The sequence below is a fragment of the Thamnophis elegans genome, chromosome Z (assembly GCF_009769535.1).
Source record: "Thamnophis elegans isolate rThaEle1 chromosome Z, rThaEle1.pri, whole genome shotgun sequence".
Taxonomy (NCBI): Eukaryota; Metazoa; Chordata; class Lepidosauria; order Squamata; family Colubridae; genus Thamnophis; species Thamnophis elegans.
Window position 1 is genome coordinate 23,120,903 of NC_045558.1, and position 20,014 is coordinate 23,140,916.

Consider the following 20,014-nt stretch of genomic DNA (forward strand, 5'->3'; position numbering starts at 1 on the left):
CTAAACTGATTATCATCTTATTGTAACTAGTGACTCAGGCCAGCTTGGATTAACTTCAGCAAGTTTTACAGTTTATGGAATTTAGCCCAATAAACTTAGCTAGAGCACAACTCTGGCATTTTACTTCTGCTTACAGCAAGAGAATTCAGCTGCTGATTGCACACTGACTGCAACTTCAACCTATCTTGAGAAATCATATACTTCTGTTTCAATTTTTCTTAAGCTTTCCACGCCTAATTATATGGGCTTTTCTCTGCCATAGTAATCCCACATCAGAATCCATGGAAAAAACACCAAAGGACTTTCAACCCTTGAGGAGTGTGCTGCTAACTTCAAACTGGGAAGTTTTTTTTTAAAAGGAAGTCTCTTTTTAAAAATGAGATGTTTTGCATTAGGAAGTACAATTTGTATATTACAAATATATCTATGCCTATTAATCTTTTTTTACTAGTTTCATGGAATTTATACCTTGCCATGTATGTGTAGGATTGTACTACAGATTGCTAAAGTAATATCATCTACACGCTAAGACTAAGGAAGATAGGCATCTGTTTGTTCATATTTGCTATTCTTTACTTCTGTTCACTGAATTAATTGTAAGTGAAGATACTGCTAATTCAGATGCCCTTTTAAAGATCAATATTCTAATAAAATTCATAACTCCTACCTGAATTCAGGAGGGAGATTTGGCTGCAACCCATAAAAAGCAGCAGACAATGTTACTAGCCAGGTAGGTTTGTAATTTCCATCTTCACACTCCAGGTATGGGGAAGACCACTTGATATGACTTTTCTCTGCAGGGTGATGACCATTTCTTTTTTTCAAGCTGCCTTCCTGGGCCTTAGAGCCAGGATTTGAGGTCTTCCGATGTTGATGTGGCCTCCACTTGCGTTTCAGACTATGGAACCACTCAGTTTCACTAGACACATTGGCCAACTGATGAGCCACTGAAGATAAGTCCTGCAGCAGGATCTGGCTATTCTGCCGACTGGCTTGGAGAAAGATCTGAGGGACAGAGGACAAGGGCTCTAGGCTGAAGGTGATGGCAGCCTTGGAGATGTTGGGATCTCCCTCCAGCAGGCTTCGGATCAAAACTTGGTACCATTCAATGTCTTCCTGCAAGTTCTGTTCACGGGATTTATTGCTCTGCAGAATCATGTTGAGAAAGTTGATTGTCTGGAGGAGAGTATCCAGAGTTCCGTGCAATGAGGGGTGTGAGGCCAAGCGAGACTTTCCAGCCAAGCTAGTCAACTCATAGCGCCCAGAGCAGTTGGCCTGCTTCAGTTCCCAAGAGTCACCAGTATACAGGAATGAAGCCACGTTTTGAGGGATCTCCTGGGACAGTCTCTGGGCCAAGACTAGGTTCTCTTCCCTTGATCTGCTCCAAGAAGAGAAAGCAACACCCACCTTCTTGCCATGATTATAAACAGATGGCTTCTCCTTCATTGCTTTCCCTTTGCCAGGCTCCATTGGTCCTTGGTTGGCATCAATCATATACCCCAAGTGAGCAAGGAGTAAGATGGGAAGAAGCCACAGCAGATCCATGTTTTCCACTCAGCTAAGGAAAACGTCTTGCCTCAAGTTCCCAACCCACTTCCAATTTGTTTTAAGAATGTTAGTACTTCAACAGCGTTGGCAAAAAAGACAAGAAAGCAAAATTCGTGGAGCAGGATGCTCCAAGTGAACTTGGGGGTTGGGGTGGGGGGAGAGATGGTGGTGGGGGAAAGAATCTGAATCACCTGTAGAAACGGTCCAGCGAGCTTTCTCCGGTGGGGCAAGTTCTGGCAATTATGCAGGCGGCGCCTGGCTCAGAGACCAGGTTACATCGCGCCTGGCTACAGGGAGAAGCTACCGTTGGCCCGCTTATGTCTTTATACACCCCATCCGCCGCTGACAACGCTTTCAGAAGGTATTTTAAAGACCTGCTTCGCGGTCCTCCTCTCGCTGCCGCCGCTGCTCCATTCTCGATCAAGCGGCGCGTCCTCCCGCTTCGCTACCCAGCCGCGCGAAGCATCCAGACTGGCTCTCGCCGTCTCCGGGCATCGCTCCCTAAGGGGACAGGAGAAATCTGCGGTTCGTGCACCGGGCAGCCGAGAAGGAGAGGGATGGAGCGAGAGTGGCAGGGCCGTGCGGGACTTCTGGGAGGGGATGTTTTTCGGGGGCAGATGCCCGCTGACCGGAGCGCCGGGCTTTCCCAGCTCAGCCTCAACTCCCCCTCCTTCCTCGCCTGTTAACTAGACAGCTCTGCCCCACATGGCCAATCCCTTCTTACCTCCCCTCCCTTCCGCAACTCGCCCTTATAGGTGAGCTCCGAATGCCTTGAGCGCTCTATGGCCGCCTCGGCTGTCAATCACGAGGCAGCCACTAGGTGTGCAGAAGGGAGCTGTCCAGTGCTGAATCTCTGGGAGGAGGAAGGGAGAAACAGGGGCTTCATGTCACCTTGCAGGCGCTGCCTTAAAAAGAATATCGGCGGTTTGGCTTGGATTTGTTTGAGATGGTTACCAGGAAAGACTTGGAGAGAATTGGCAGCCAGGAGAATAGGCGAAGAATCCTATTATCCGCCCGGTTTTAGGCTTGAGTAATAAGGCATAAAAAGGATGAACACAGAGTCCTAAGTTAATTTTTCATATACTGATGTCCCAGAAAACAGTGATTAGGATTACTGCTCTTTGTATATGTTTAAAGATGACATTAATGAATTAATTAATTAAGAAACCAGGTATAGATAATCAGAGACCAGGAAAACAGAGACATCTACTGGCTGAAGTTTTAAAACTTTTTACAAGATAATAAAGGGGGCAGAGAAATAAAATAATGTTGAATAAAAACGTATATTGAGTTTCAGAGAAAATGTTCAGACTTCCCTTCCTTTCTTCTTCTAAATACTCGGATGGTGTGTAATGAATGCTGTTATTTCCACCTACTGCTTTACTGAAAGCAGACAAATCCTTATGGGAGTGACAGAGAAAGAGTGGTTCATCTCCCCAGAGGGAGAAAATGGGACTACAGCCAGCCTATGAATGCAGGTTTGTGATCCTGTAATATGTTTTTAAATATCTAAAACTTCTACATCTTTTAGGCATGCACTTATCTGACTGTTATGTGTTACAAATATGGTGTGTTTTGATCTCAAACTAAGGCACAACAATATAGATTTAAATCTCACTGTTAGTATCTGAAAAATGTGGATTTGTGTCCCCTTCTAATAGTTAGTTAAAGAGATGAGTTTGAAGAAAGAATGCAGTAGTTATCAAAACATGAGTTAAGTCTGGGAATAGAAGAAAACGTTGGAAATGTGTAGTGAGTTCACCTGAATTCTTTTTGATGAAATGGGATGGAGGAAAATATGAAAAGTTTTCAAGATTCTATTATTGTAACCTATATCAATAAAGTACAGTTCCATTTATATTTGCATATGTTTCCTGTCTTGGCTACTTCAAAGGGCTGATGGCTATTTTAGTTCAATGGTTCTTAGAGTCATTCAATTTCACATGCATTTTAAAAAAAATCTTCTGACTTAATTTTTCATCCTTTCACTGCTTGAGCTACTTTCTGATATAAAAATCTGCAAATATTGCAGATTTTGAGTCTCTATTTATATTGGTTACTTGCTCTAATGTCATTAAGAGATTTGCCATCCATCCATGACCTATATAACTTTCAGCATGTTTCCAGATATTATTCAAATATCATAAGCAACATATATCACTACTGTATTAGAATTGAAATTTGTTGAATATCTGGATGTCTTAATCCATTACAGGGAAGGGGGAGGGAGGAAGGGAAGAGAAGGGAGGGGGAGGGAGAAGAGAAGGATATGGAGAGGGAGGGGAGGGGAAAGTGGAGGGGAAGGGAAGGGATGTTCTCCTTTGTCTGTATGCAGTATAATTTAGCCTATTTTCATATTCTAGTATAATACAGTGTTTCTTAATCTTGGCAGCTTGAAGGTATGTGGACCATTTCCCAGACTTCCTTAACGAGCATGGGATAGCATCTTCATCTTGTAACTTTGTTGATGATGATGATGTTATCCATTCTGTTGAGTCCAATTCTTAATGATTCTATGGATCAGGTCTCTCCACATCTTCTAATCTTGCACTATTTCCTTGAGTTTGTCTAAGGTGTGGCTGGTGTCAGCTTTGATAGTGTCTAGCCATTGTGTTCTTTGATGGTCTGATTTCCTTCTTGACAGCTTGGTTTCTTTCTTATAACTTTCTAAGTGTGTAACATTCAATGCAAATGGACTGGAAAATCACAAATACTTGTTCTCATACAGAAAGAAGGGAAAACAAATGCAATCTGGACAAAAAATAATAATATCCAGTGCAATGTTGCTTTTCAAATTAACTTCCTTGAATGCTTTCCTTAGCTTCACTGTTTCAGATAAGTGAGGGTTCTTGATTAAGAGGATGTGCAGCCAAATTTTACAGCAAGTGAATGCAATCTGTACCCAGCAGACCACATGCAGTTCTGCAGTGCTCCTGAGTATAACCAATATTATTGAAATTGTCTCTTATTCACACATTATAAAATACCATTATTATATTTGATTTAGACCTTGAAGAATTAGATTTAGGCAAAGGATGTAAACGTCCAGACAAAGGAAGACAGAATGATCATTTCCCATTCAGTTTATATTTCTACTTCTCTTCCCCACTCTCTCTCCAATACATCAAAGGTAGCAACTATTTTATCCCATAGTTGCAGTCCCCTGAATTAAATTTCCCAGGTATTATCCTCATTTACAGCAAACTCTTCTTTTTCCCAAGATATTATTTCATTCCACTTTCTGTTCATTAAGATTCATTACTATACTGTAATGGTCAGGATGAACTGATATGGGGGGGGAACCTCTTTGCATTATTTCACCCACTTCTTGATTCTCCCCCCTCCCCCCAATATGTAAATCTAAATTTAACTCTGAATTGGGAAAAGGGTTGGGAAGTGACTTTATTATTCAGAACATGAGTATTTTTGTCCTGACTCCAGGCTTCCTTAAGAGTTCAGGGATTCCCATTTTGGACAATGTAGCCATTAAAGCTGGCAGAAGAATGACCGCTGCCATCCAGTAAACAATTCCCTGTTCAAAGACAGCGTTACTTCTGAGTAACAACTGGAAGGCTGCCCCAAAGACCATAAGACTTTGAAAAAAAATCATTAAAATCCTGCAAGGATTTCCTAGCAAGGGATTAAGTGTGATAGGTAAATTGATTAATTAAGGAAGTTAGATACTAGGTACAAATGTTAAGGACACAAAACTCCACATGGAAAGTGTTTCTAAAACAATACTTTCACCCAACATTTGTTGTGCAAAAGTTACAAGTGTGACACTTCTTCCAAAGGGAAATACATAGAATAAAGCGAAAGTGAAGAAAACAAACACACACCATTTTAAAGCAATTAAAACAGTTCACTGCAGAATGGGCATTTCAAAATACCTTATGCTGTAAAAAGCTGTTTTATTTTTATGGTGCCAAGAAGGAAATGACATATGACAACAAACAGCCTCCCATATATCACATAACTTAAATTCCTGACAAATTGTAGCAATTAATTATTATACACCTTCTGGATGGCAACAATTTTTTCTTACCAGATGCACAAAATTAAGCTCAGTGTCTAAGATGTGGACACTGTTTTCACCTCGTTCTGTCAGTTCTCTTATGATGTTCTCTCCCTTTTCTTACAACAGCTATATTTGTGAGCTGCTAATTAAAAAGGAGTACTTTTTACAAAGTTGAAAGCAAAGCTGCACTGAAGAGTTTCTAAATAGAGCTCATCAAGAGAAGTAGCAAAAATATGAAAACATTCAAACTGCAGAGGAAGAAGCAGAATTTCTGCAGAATTTTTTCCCCCGCATTATTTTCTCAATTATGTGAAAAGGAAAGGTGAAGGGATTCTCTAGCCATCCAAGCAATAAATTGGGAGCAAGAGAAAGAAAAATATAACAAATGTCTACTCTGCAGAATGCAAGCAAGCCATGGAAATGGATCACAGAATTTTTACTTGATTGAAAGCCTTACTTGTCCTTTAATACCATGCCAAAGTCAGCATTCCTAAAAGTTCAGTTGGAGCAAGGACAAAAATAAATACAATATATTTAATATTACCACTGAGTGATGAAGATTCACAAGGAGAAAAAAAAACCAAGATGCTAAACCATCTAAAACAATGTTTCCAATCTTGAAAACTTTAAGATATGTGGATTTAAATTCCCAGAATCTCCCAGCCAGATTAAGCTATCCTAGTCCTTAAACAAATGAATGTGTATTTGCTGGAATTTTGTTCTGTTCTTGCATCATTTTTACTGCAGTTTTATTTTATTGAGAACTAGCTGGTTGAAAAGGCAATAAAATGAAATACCATATACTATGTACACATTAATATATGAATACCTGCATGCACACACATTTGGTTATAAATGTTATATGATTTAGAGTACAAAAATAGCTTACTTTTAATTAAGCAGAATAGAGCTGAAAGGGACCTTGGAGGAGACCCTATACCATTTCAGACAGGTGCCTGTCGAGGCTCTTCTTTAAAACCTCAAGTGATGAAGCACCTTCAACTTCTGAAGGCAAGCTGTTCCACTGGTTAATTATTCTCATTGTTACGAAGTTTTTCTTTAACTCCAGGTTGCTTTTCTCCTTTAATTTCCATCCATTGTTTCTTGTCTTGCCTTCTGGTGCTTTGGATAATAAGTTGACCCTCTCTTCTTTGTGGAAATCTCTCAAATATTGGAATATTGCTATCATCTCACCCCAGTCCTTTTTTTTCTAGACAAGCCTTATCCAGTTCCTGGAAACGTTCTTTATATATTTTAGTCTCCAGGTCTTTAATCATCCTAGTTTGTTCTTCCCTGCACTTTTTCCAAACTCTCAGCATCTTTTTTGCAATGTGGTGACCAAAACTGGATGCAGTATTTCAGGTGTGGTCTTACTAAGGTTTTTTATATTAAACATCAATAAATTCTTCAATTTATCAATGATGAATTATACAAATTCATTCATCATTGATCCATTCAAACCTTCTAATGATTAAGATGAAATTGATGATTGGGGATAATTGATCCTTCTTTACAAAATGATAAATAGATAATACATTATCCCTGTCTACAGTCTGGCAATCAGAGCAATTGATGTGGGGGTGGGGGTGGGGGGGTTATATTTTATTGACTGTTGGTTTGATGTTTTAGGATTGAAATTTTAAGTTATTTTAATGGCTTTCTCAAATATTTAACTGCATAGCTATTGGCTATTCAGTTCTTCTGTTACATTGCAACAGGTAATCTGCAATTAACTAGTAAATATCTATGATTTTGTTATCAAAATAAATACTGGAAGAAAAATATAAAGATAGAGAAAACTGCTTTAGTTAATAGTCCCTTGTTTTAATTTCAGCCATTTGAATGTATTTCTGTTCTCTCTTTCTTTTTGTAACATTAAAAAAAATAAATCTCAGCTGACTCACAGCTTTGTTTCAGTTTTCCACAAGAATAAATTTCCATTTCATAAGACTATTGCTTCATAAAAACTTGCCAAATTTAATATTTATGATCATCACATTGTTTTTATGAGCTGTTAGCAGAGCTGTTAATTCTTATTGAAAGCTAAAGACAAAAAGAAAACAATTTCCCATACTTCAAGGCACATTTTCTTTCTACTTGTGTTTGGATGTTCCATTGCTATCAAAATGCTGATATATATATGTGTGTGTGTGTGTGTGTGTGTGTGTGTATGTGTATGTGTGTATGTGTGTGTGTGTATATGTATGTATGTATGTATGTATGTATGTGTATGTATGTGTATGTATGTATGTATATATATATATATATATATATATATATATATATATATATATATATATATATATATATATATATATATATATATTTAGTGTCACAACCCCTGGTAAGCCCCAATTATGGGAGGAAGCTAACTGCTTCCATCATCTGTCAATCGGCTCGTCACAAGAGTCCATCACGACAGAAACCCAATATTTTTACTGTTGCCTTTGTTATATTTGTGTTTTATTTGTGCTGATAAATAAATAAAGGGAGACTAGTATAGATCTATTTCAAGCTATTTAGCTCTCATCAGCTAGCCATACCCAGGTTCGAATCCCAGTAAGGGTATGGCTAGCTGATGAGAGCTAAATAGCTTGAAATAGATCTATACTAGTCTCCCTTTATTTATTTATCAGCACAAATAACACACACACACACACACACACACACACACACACACATATATATTTGTGCTGATAAATAAATAAAGGGAGACTAGTATAGATCTATTTCAAGCTACTTAGCTCTCACCAGCTAGCCATACCCTTACTGGGATTCGAACCTGTGCTGATTGCCTCTTAGGCAAACGTCTTAGCCATTAAGCCACAGGTCTCCTCCTTATCAGCTGAAGCCATACACACACACACACACACACACACACACACACACACACATACATACAGAAGGAAGTATCTCAGCTGGATCAGAATGGGTAGCGCAGACAGTGATGGGCATTCCGCAGGATGCCAATAAGACACCCCTGCTTTGTGAGCTGCTCTAATTGGCAGTATGCTTCTGAGTGTTATTCTAGGTTCCTGTTATTACTTATAAAGCCCTCCATGGCATAGGACATGATTATCTGAAGGATTGCCTATTTTCCGTGGTGTTTGCCCAGCTGATAAAAGCAGACAGGATTCTGTACCGTGTACGGGTTCTGGGAAGTTGGGGGGGAGGGAGGTGGGGTGTTAGGGGGAGGGTAGGGTAGGGGGGGACATATACTATGTGTTAGATTTCAACGTAATGCGATTTCACATGTATACTGTCTCTCTTTAATTTCTCCATAAAAATAGGACAAGCTGAATACATTGACATATAGTAGAAATACACCAAGGGGAGGAGGAGTGGGATAGAAGGAAGAGGGGTAGAGAGGGCGGGAGAGAGGATGGGAGGGAGGGTGAGAAGGAAGGGAGGGAGTGGACTAGGAGAGAAGAGTGGTAGAGGGGGAAGGGCAGTAGGGTAGAGGGGAATGATGGAGGGAAGATAGTAAGTTGGAGGGGGGTGGAAGAAAGAGGTGTATGGAGAGTGGAAGAGGTATATTGGGTTTCTATTTGAGTTTGAGTTTGAGTTTTATTTTATTTATATTTCTGGGGTTATTGTTGACAAGAGGAACTGCTGTGATTATTGTTTAATGTTGTATGGCCCCGGTTATGCACAGTATATATGTGACTGTATGAAAATGGAAAATGGAAAATAAAAACATTTTAACAAGAAAAAGAAGCAGACAGGATTGGGCATACTCTACATTCTTCAAGTAAACGATGTCTTCTATTGGAAATTAGGATCCACGATAGGTTCTCTGCCTGATTGCTGGGTGGGCATGGCCATGGTGGGCATGGCCTAGTTGCCCTCCTGCACCATGGTGGGGGGCGTTTTCACCTTCCCCAGACTCCAGAGCAGTGGTGAAATTCAAAATTTTTACTACCGCTTCTGTGGGCATGGTTTGGTGGGCGTGGTGCAGCTTGGTGGGCGTGGCAAGGGAACAACACTGAAAAATCTCCATTCCAACCCCATTCCAGGTCCCGCCAGAGGTGGCATTTGCCAGTTATTTGAACTACTCAAAATTTATGTTAGGTCGAAAACTCCCTCCCCCAGGCTCCAGAGGCCCTCCGGAGGCTGGAAATGAGCCCATTTCTGGCCTTCCAGAACTCCCAGGAGGCCTGTTTTTCCCCCTCCACAAGCTTCTGCACGGGCCCTGCCCCTACGTCACATGCAAAATGGGAGGTGTGGAGACTCCTGGAAGGGGTGGGGTGTGTGTGGGGAGGTTAATCATGGGTGGGATTTGGAGATTCTCTGAACCGGCCAAAACATTAGCTACAGGTTCTCCCGAACTCAGGTGAACCCTTAGCAGCCTACCTCTGGATCTGTACTTTCTTTGTGCCAGCCCCGTCCATCTGGAATGAAGTTCCCTTTAATAACCATGTGGTTCTCACCTGACTGGTATTCCAGAAAGTCTTAAGGATCTGTTTTTTTTCCTCCAAGATCTTGAGGTAGGAGGGTTGGGGTTGCCTGTTGGATATGTTTGAAGTTAGCTGGTCTTGCCACCTGTTTGTGTTCTTTATTCCTTATTTCTTTTTTTTCATAACATGATTATATTATGTTTCATTTTATTGCACTCTGTCCAGAATTAGTTCGGAAGTGGGCAGTGTCTAAATGGAATAAATGGACTGATCTAGTAGTCTTTCCCTTCAAACTCTCTACTCACAGCCAACCTGTTCTTCTAAAGATTTTCCTTCTTCTGATCAGTAGAGTGTCTGAGCTCTTGGACTGCATAGAGATAAATGCTGCCATAAAACTATTTCATCTATTATTCTGGCTCCTGTTGCTGCCTTTGATGGACCGTGAACCATATTGCAGCTGCTGAGAGTGTTTCTTCTGTCTTGCTTCTGTATCACCTGCAATCACAGTGAGTACAGAAGACTGATAGGGTTAAGGAATAGAGTATTCATTGTATTCCTATTCTATAGTAAGAATCACAAAAGTCTTAAGTTGAAATTGAGTTCTTACCTAGAAATTCCCTATTGGTTCTTTTGAACCTCTCATCAGTCTTTGATACTATTGCTCACCACATACTTCAGAATCACTTCCTCTCTCTTAATATTTATTATTTATTTATTATTCATGGAAAGCATACACCTTTGTCCCACTGAAGGGGGAAAGTTATTAAAGACATATCTGTAGGTGTCTTCTTAAATCTGATATGGAAGTGGCTTGATCTTGTCTTCTTCCCAGGCTTATCCTGGGAACCATATCCTTTTGTCTGCTGACTCCATAGATTAGATTTAAGAATATCAATTTCTACAGCTTTTTGCGTTACATTTGCAAACTAATATCATCATCCTTATCCTAAAAGTGATAATAGTAGATGTGGGAGCAATAATAATTCTACGCTGTTTGGAATCCTTAAAGATGACCTGCCAGAGACCACTGCCCACAACATTTCATGCTGGGGACTGGTCTTAATCTCAGACCTTGCAACAGAAGTCTGAGGCATTTCCTCTGCACCAAGAGAAGAAGAGGATCCAACCCAAGATGACTCTTTTTCTTTTAAATGTCCTGAGAAAGAACACTCAAGAAAGAAAAACTGAACCTCTGGCAAGGATATCAGCTGATATATATCTTCCAGGTCTAAGTCAAAATTATTCAGGTCTGACAAAATTATTTTTTCTCTCTCTCTCTGTTCCTTTCCCCTAAAAGATATGCACCTTATCTAGCAATGATGGAATTTTATGCAATCAATTTGCCATCTAGTTAGGTCCTCAGACCTGTTATGTCATTAGCACGACAAAATAACGAGCCATCATCCCAGACTAGAACAAAAGTCTGCCAACTTTTTCCCTGACAAGGTTGATGTTGTTTATTTAAACAACTGTCTACTAGCCCAAAGCTTAGCAGCTAAAGCTTTCTCCATCATTGCATATTTATGTTGGCAAAAGTTTTGGCTTCTTAATTTCCTACTTTCCTGTATCCACTAGAAGTACAGAAGTCTTGCCAGAAATGGGGAAGGGTAACTGGGAAGCTTTTGCCAAAAAGAGATAACTTAGTGGCATATAGAAGCATCACACTGGATAGATTTACTATTCAGTGCTTCCTACCCTTCCTATCCTTTTTCATTACGTCCAATTATAAATCACAGTGCCTTAATCAAGGCAGCATCAGTTAGCCAATTGGAATAAGGAAGTGGTGAAGTCAATTTCATATCCAGGTCTCCTGCTTTATAATCTATATTTATCTTAGGAGTCTAGCATCTCACAGGGACTTTCCTGATTTTTTTTTCAAAAAACAATCTACATATTAACAATGTTTTTTTGTTTTTCTTCTTCTTAAGAACAGCTACTTTAACCAGGAATGCACATAATAGGATATTTCTGACATTTAAAGTTCTGGCTGCATAAAATTCCATTAAATATTGTTAGTGCAGAATGCTGTGAGTGACTGAACATACATTTCATTTCTTTGACAATACTTTGAACTACACCCAGAATCAGTACCCAATATAGCTCTAGCAATTGGAAGCAAACTTCCAATCATTAATTACAGTGTCTTAATCAAAGCAGTATCAGTTAGCCAATTGGAACAAGGATTGCCAAACAGGCAAAAACTTTGATATCATTTGCTGAAAATTCTGAATGGTATACAAGGGGCAACATCATGCAAAACATGAGATTTAATAGCTGATACCTAATACTGGAAATTGTTTACCCAATGCCAAACAACAGTGGAATGGAATGGAACACTCTTCCTATCAGTTAGATTGAGGTGTTGGGTGCTTGAGAATCATGAAATAAAATCTCAGCTTCCCCTCCCCCACAAGCATCTTTGTCTATTCTGATACTGAATGTTAGCAGCTCTCTTGATAACTAAACAGTAAATCCAGGTGTTTTTTTTTTAAAGCAACTTGTCTTTAATTGCCAAGAGGGCAATGGTGGGAAAGGACTATCTTAGACTTTCTCATATAATGCCTATGAGCCTCAGAATGGCATCTGGTTAACCACTCTGTGTTATGGATTGCAGTATTAGTTGGACTTTTCAAATGATTCCAATCATACTCTGATGATAGTGCCTGTTATTTGCTGATCTTTCAATGCATCACCAATGACTTGAGAAATGTTGCTGACCTGACACAATGGCACCTAATTAACTTTGTGAGTAGGCAGAGAGATGGTCAACTCAGATTATTTACACCAACAAGTATTATGCTCCGTCTAGGTATTCAAACAAAAATAACAAAGTGCATCAAAATGGTGACAGTTTAGCCAGGACATCATCATGCTAATGATGCAATTATATATTTGCATATTTAAGTAAGAGTAATTATTACAATGTACAATAAGTAAAATGAAAAGAAAAGAAAAACAAAGAGGGAACAAATATTTATGCAGCTACTTGTTTTATGAATGACCTCTAAATCTTTGCAGAGAAATACCTTCCTTTGTGCAAGCTGGAGACATTGATCATGAAGCCTGGTGTTATCTGGAGATAGGTAATTGACAACTACGCAAACACTGTAGCTAATGTTTTCAGGATTTTTTTCCAAGACACGGTGAATAACTATGACAACATCTATGATAAAAGACAAGAAAGCTTTGCTTTTCCTCTCCAAACAGAGATAAATCTATGATGGAAACTGTAAGGTGGAGGAGGGGAACATTGGTGAAATTCTGTCACACAACTGTTGAAACAAGAGCTGAATGTCATTCCCCAAAGCAGCTTGCTACAAAAAATGGCATGGAAATTTATCCAAGATGGGCATACTGGCAAAAATTCAGTAGCTCTAGGGTTAAGTAGGAACTTGAGCCTGGGTCTTCTCAGTTCTTGTTCTTGCCTAACCTCATTCCTAATTGGATGTAGGGTTAGGGTTAGGATAGTTGAATGGGATAATTGAAAGCCATCTAAGATACTGGGACCAGCAAACAGCTTGACTGGCAAGAACCAATTGAGTTTAAATATACACGAACTAAAATAAAATTATACCAGTCACAATTCATTCCAGGGTTTGTTAACAGGAAGGTTTTACCCTTATGTAAAATGAAATGAGTTCTTGTGACAGAGAATAGGGCACGGCAGAGCAGAGCAGAGCAGGGCAGGGCAGGGCAGCGCAGCGCAGCACAGCACAGCACAGCACAGCACAGAATAGAATATTATACTTGGTCAAGTATGGAAATTGTCTATGGTACAAAAGCACTCAGTATTCTTGCAAATAAAACAGGGAAACTAAAACGAATACTAAAAGCGTGCAACAAATAGAAGGTGGAAATAAGAGATAATAAAAAGATAAATAGTGCTACAGCCACACTCTATGTGTATATACATACACATTAGACAGAACTCAGTAGTCACAGTGTTTTGCTAACTGTGGGAATTCAGCAAAATGTTCAGCAGAGTGATGGCATGAGGGAAGAAACTGTCCCTATGTCTTACGGTCTTGGCATAACAATACCCTACAGTGCCATCTTGAGGGAAGGAGATGAAACAGTTTCTGTCCAGGGTCTGCAGATATCTTCTCAACCTTCCTTCTAACCCACACAATATATAGGTTTTCTATGGAAAGCAGGCTGGTCGCAGTTGATCTTTCCACAGTCTTACCTCTCCATCAGAGCCTCTACCTGTCCTGTTTGGTTTCTGTGCCAAACCAGACAGTTATATAAGTTATAGATAGGATAATAACAACCATCAACCTCTTTCTCTTGAATCTCCCAGACATTCAATTCTCAGACACCTCAGTCAACAAGTCTATTGCATGATGAGGGTTGACTCAACTGTCTGTCTACCTGGCTTCAGTATATGGAAGGTAGACACATCTTCTGCTTCAAACAGAATCTCTGCCTGATAGTTGCCATTGCAGATGCTGACAGCCAAAGATATATCTATGTACAGTACATTTATTTCCTATTGTTTTGAGCTGCTGTTTCAGTCTTTCACTGATTTCCCTTATAAAGGTAATCCTAAATTTAGGATGGTAATTAAACCCACAATTTTGGTCGTAAGTCATGTTCAGTCACAAGGTGGGTTATAATGTGACCCCCAACTGTTTTTATGATCTTTTCTGCAGTGGTTGATAAGCAAATATGATGGTCATAAAATGAATGCTGAGATCATGAAGCGGATGCTATGTTCATAAAGTGAACACCATGGTCTTAAAATGAATGCCATAGTCATTAAGTAAACTTATTTCCCAAAAGGGGTCATATCACCACCTGTATTTGTGTTTAGACATTGGTTGCAAGTTCCTTTTGGGTGGGACTATTATAATTTTAAACTGTCGATAATAGATTGGTTGTAAGTCAGGAACCACCTGCATAGCTTTCCTTTAGAACTTTCTGCACTGAAAAATATAGCATTGCTTTGGAAGCAGTAACAACTTGGAATAATTCAATGTGAAAGAAGTAAATGTAAATTTAAAAAGGCTCATTGAAGGAAGCATTTCAGATTATACAATACAATACAATAGCAGAGTTGGAAGGGACATTGGAGGTCCTTTAGTCCCACCCGCTGCCTAGACAGGAAACCCTATACCATTTCAGACAAATGGCTATGCAACATCTTCTTAAAGACTTCCAGTGTTGGGGCATTCACAACTTCTGGAGGCAAGCTGTTCCACTGATTAATTGTTCTAACTGTCAGGAAATTTCTCCTCGGTTCTAAGTTGCTTCTCTCCTTGATTAGTTTCCACCCATTTCTTCTTGTTCTGCCCTCAGGTGCCTTGGAGAATAGTTTGACTCCCTCTTCTTTGTGGCAACCCCTGAGATATTGGAACACTGCTATCATGTTTCCCCTAGTCCTTCTTTTCATTAAACTAGACATACCCAGTTCCTGCAACCATTCCTCATATGTTTTAGGATCGTGGCAAACTTGAACATTGGGCACTATCTAACAAAATGAAATCCAATGGTGAAAAAAGTAAGGTTTTACATTTAGGCAAGAAAAACAAAATGCACAGGTACAGTATAGGTGGTACCTTGCTCAATAGTAGTAACTGTGAGAGGGATCTTGGAGTCTTAGTGGACAACCATTTAAATATGAGCCAGCCGTGTGCAGCAGCTGCCAAAAAAGCCAACACAGTTTTAGGCTACATAAACAGAGGGATAGAATCAAGATCACGTGAAGTGTTAATACCACTTTATAATGCCTTGGTAAGGCCACACTTGGAATACTGCATTCAGTTTTGGTCGCCACAATGTAAAAATGTAAAAAAGATGTGGAGACTCTAGAAAGAATGCAGAGAAGAGCAACAAAGATGATTAGGAGACTGGAGGCTAAAACATATACTCTAGTTTGACTTTGTTCTACTACTTGTGTTTGCATAATGTTGAATTCCAGTATTGCATGATCGCTTGCCCCCAAGGTTCCTGTAGCTTCAACACCTTCTATCATTTCCTCTCTGTTAGTGAGAATTGTCCAATATGGCCGATCCCCTTGTTCCCTTCTCTACCTTTTGGGAAACAAAATTGTCTGCTAGGTTTGTTAGGAACCTGTTGAATCTTCCACTTGGTGCAGTTTGTTTCCCAGTTGATGTCAGGGTAGTTAAAATCCGTATTGCGGTGTGCTTCCTACATATTGTAGTTAGCTGACTAGCAAAAAGTTCATCTACGTCCTCTGCTTGGTTGGCTGGCCTGTAGTATAGACCTATGGCAATATCGTTTCCCCCCCTTTTAATATTGACCCAAATGCATTCAAGATAGTTCTCATCATTGTTGTGCTCTATTTCTGTAGATATGTAGTTATTTCTTATATATAGTGCAACTCCACCTCCTCTTTTATTTGGTCTATTTCTTTTAAATAATTTAAATCCTTCTAGATGTATGTTCCATTTGTGGGTTTCATCACACCAAGTTTCTGTAATGGCAACTATATCATATCTGCCCTCATTTACTTGAATTTCTAATTCACCCTGTTTATTCCTCATACTTTGTGCATTGCTGTATAGACATTTGAGTCCATTTTGATTGACCCTGTCTACATAACCTGTGTTATGCCTGACTGTCCCTATTTTCTTTCCACTTGTATGATTTGTGCACATGGTATGGCACTCACTATTAAATGCTTGATTTTGCTTGACATCAGGACTGATAATCTTACCCGCACAAATATCTATGTTACATGCACTGATAACCCTATGAATTTAAGATTGCTGGGGACAGAAATGTTCTCTATCAGTTAATTCTCTGTCCCCGCTGTTCAGTTTAAATGTTTATCCAGAAAATCTGTGAATTAAATGCCAAGTAACTCAGTCCCTTTTTTTGGATGGGTGCAAACCATCTCTTTTGTACAGTTTTTCATTGGACCAGCTGCAGGCATCATGACTAATAACCAAAGCCTTCCCTTTTACACCACTCCTTTAGCCACACATTAAACTCTGCTACACACTGGCCCTTCCCTTTTTGTTCCTTATATACTGGTATAGCCTCTGAGAAAAGCCTACAACCTATACTACTAAGTTCATACCCCAAGCTCTGGAAATCATTCTTCACAGAAAGTACATCTTTTTGGGACAGATCATTTGTGCCAAGATGTATAACAGCATCATCACAGTCCTTACTTGCATTCTTGACTATCTTAAGAATACGCCTCTTATCTCTGCTGCCAGTAGCACCTGGCAGACACCTGATCTCTTTTAAAACCTCCATATCCTTTCCTAAATTTACATCCCTTACCATTGAATCACCAACCAGAAGGTGACTTCTCTTTTTGGATACCTTGCTCTTCTTGTGCGACTGATGTATGATACCTGATTCACACTTTTGCCTTTCTGAAGTAAGTTCTTCATTTTGGACCACGATCCCCTGCTTATTTGAGTCATCATTATCACAACTACCTTGACCTGTTGCTTTAGTGTCCCCATTAAGGTCAGCAACGGGTGCTATATCTGTTATGGTGGAACACAGCAAAGCTTTGTGTTTATGGTTCACAGCTCTCACCCTGCCAGATTCCACAGTTGTCCAGACTGCTCTTCTCTTGCGGGATCTTTGCAGTAGAGGGGGCTGGTAGCGTGGCATCTCCATAGTGTGGAATGGCCAAATTGGGCACCTAATTTCTGCTTGGAGAGCACAGATTAGAGATTCAAGATAGGTAATGTGTCTATGTAATCTAGTAATTTGTTTACAAAGAGGACAGTATCCAAATTTGAAAAGAATACTGCAAAAGACAGGTGCAAAACATCTATTACATTGAACAAAGCTGGTCATTTTGAAATAAAATAAAATCAGTGTCTCAAGCGCACTAACCCAGAATGTATTATTTCTATTTTTGATTTATAGATATATGATTCGCGTGCCGTGAGGTGTGTGGGCCACTACCATAGTCCTATGGATCTCTTTGACTCCCCTCTCACAGCCACTCTCCAGCCTCAGGAAAATTCAAATGAAATGAGACAATTTTACTCTATTGTAGTCCTATGGATCTCTTTGACTCCCCTCTCGCAGCCAGTAGCTCCACCCTCCATAACATTATAAGCATCATTTAATGTTCTTGTTGCTACAGTATATTAAAATATTAGATTAGAGAAGAGTTTGAAATTCACATCTTGGTAGAGCTTTCCACTCACAGTGTATGTAGTAACCTATTTAGTGAGGATGGCACAGAATGAACATTTGTGACATATGTAACATTTATCTTGCCAGGAAAATTGCATCTAGGTTTGGTTGAATTAATATTCTTGTTTCTAGGCAATAAAAATTATCATGTTTTTTTTTCCTCAAAGGTGCTTTTTCAAGAGACAACTGGACTTTGTTTTTCCTTGAAGATGTTTTGCTTCTCATCCAAGAACCTTCTTCAGTTCTTGAGAAAAGGCCATCCAGATAAGCGCAATTTTAATTTCAGAAAGGGGTCTGATTTGCTTTGAGAAAACATGAATGAGAATCAACCCTTGAAAAGATGTTGACTTGTAACTATCAACACTTGTTTACACACAAAACAGACAACCAACACTCCTATTTGCACTGTTTTTATTCTTCCACTACAACCCCCATACATATGCTCACCCATACATTTTTTTAAACCTGATTCCTGCAGTGGCTAAACAGGGAAGCCATATGACAAAAAGATGATATGATTCTCAGTATAGTCCCATCTCCACCCAGTCATTATTGCTCAGAGATTTCAAGTGAAGCAGTGAGGGTTTTAAACATAGAACTGCTGCAGGTTCTTCAAAAATGAAAAATTAGGCCCTTCTCCCTAGAGCACCAATGGTTATTTTCAAACGTCAGAGATAAAGCAAATACCCCCACTGTAAAGTGCTGACCATCGATATCAAGAGTTGAGCAGGAAGAATTGGATTCAACTGGGAAGAGAATTACTTTTTGTCCTGCCATTGCCAAGACCTCCAACAGCAGGCAATCCTTCATTTTACAGAAGGTACCCTGGTACAGAAAGGAACAATTAGATACCGCAACAAAGAAAGTCATAGAGACATGTAAAGGCCCTTTCAAAGATGACAATGTGAGATGTTTCTCTGTGTGTGAAATTCCCCCCCTCCCTTTTTTTCTGGAGTCAAATATAAAGATGACCAGACAATGAGAAACCATGCCTAGAAGACTTCAAAAAGAGTTCACTGAAGACATTCTCAGATAACAGGTTACCCGTGGTTTCTTTGTGTTTGATCCAGGAAATTAGCAAACAAGAGATGGTTGTCTGTGCTTAAATGTCAATCTTTCTCTTCTAAAGCCAATGGTTTTTTTTTTTTCCCCTGAATATATGCAGCAAAGGAAAAAATTGTCAGTCAGGTCTAAGTACATGCTTTGTAAGCAGGGACAAGCCTCAGGCAAGTTCTACTACTCACAAAAAGCAATTGTGTCAGATACATATAATAGTTTGGTAGTGGGAACCCTCACAGTTGTTAATATTTTATTGGGATCAACCCAAATTGATATTGAAGAAATTGCAGGCTTCTGAACTCTCCAAAAATCTCCATGAGGCAAGATGATTTGAAAGATACAGAAAAGCCAAAAAATATTTCAGGTTTTTGAACCAGAAGGCTGCAGTTCAAATTAGTCTTAGGATGGGAATTGTAGACTAAATGCATTTGTGAATTGTAACTATAATTAATACAATACAATACAATAGCAGAGTTGGAAGGGACCTTGGAGGTCTTCTAGTCCAACCCCCTGTCTAGGTAGGAAACCCTATACCATTTCAGACAAATGGCTATCCAGCATCTTCCTAAGTGTTGGGGCATTCACAACTTCTGGAGGCAAGCTGTTCCACTGATTAATTGTTCTAACTGTCAGGAAATTTCTCCTTAATTCTAAGTTGCTTCTTCTTGATTAGTTTCCACCCATTGCTTCTTGTTCTGCCCTCAGGTACTTTGGAGAATAGTTTGACTCCCTCTTCTTTGTGACAATCCCTGAGATATTGGAACGCTGCTATCATGTCTCTCCTAGTCCTTCTTTTCATTAAACTAAACATACTCAGTTCTTACAACCGTTCTTCATATGTTTTAGTCTCCAGTCCCCT

The 20,014-nt window shown here is 39.4% G+C and overlaps 2 protein-coding genes across 2 annotated transcripts in view; both read right to left on the bottom strand.

Moving 5' to 3' along the window:
- Positions 1-8,929, bottom strand: part of GPR158 (G protein-coupled receptor 158) — a gene marked incomplete at its 5' end in the record, with an annotated part of 150,260 nt that extends 141,331 nt beyond the window's left edge. Inside the window, 2 exons of the mRNA XM_032237834.1 lie at positions 668-1,514; positions 8,887-8,929. Coding sequence (XP_032093725.1) covers positions 668-1,514; positions 8,887-8,929 — 890 coding nt within the window. The remainder of the gene's footprint in view (positions 1-667; positions 1,515-8,886) is intronic.
- A 1,434-nt stretch (positions 8,930-10,363) lies between these two features.
- LOC116520723 (flotillin-2-like) overlaps positions 10,364-20,014 on the bottom strand; it is a 34,612-nt gene continuing 24,961 nt past the window's right edge. The window contains exon 3 of the mRNA XM_032235049.1: positions 10,364-10,483. Within this exon, the coding sequence (XP_032090940.1) occupies positions 10,364-10,483 (120 nt within the window). The remainder of the gene's footprint in view (positions 10,484-20,014) is intronic.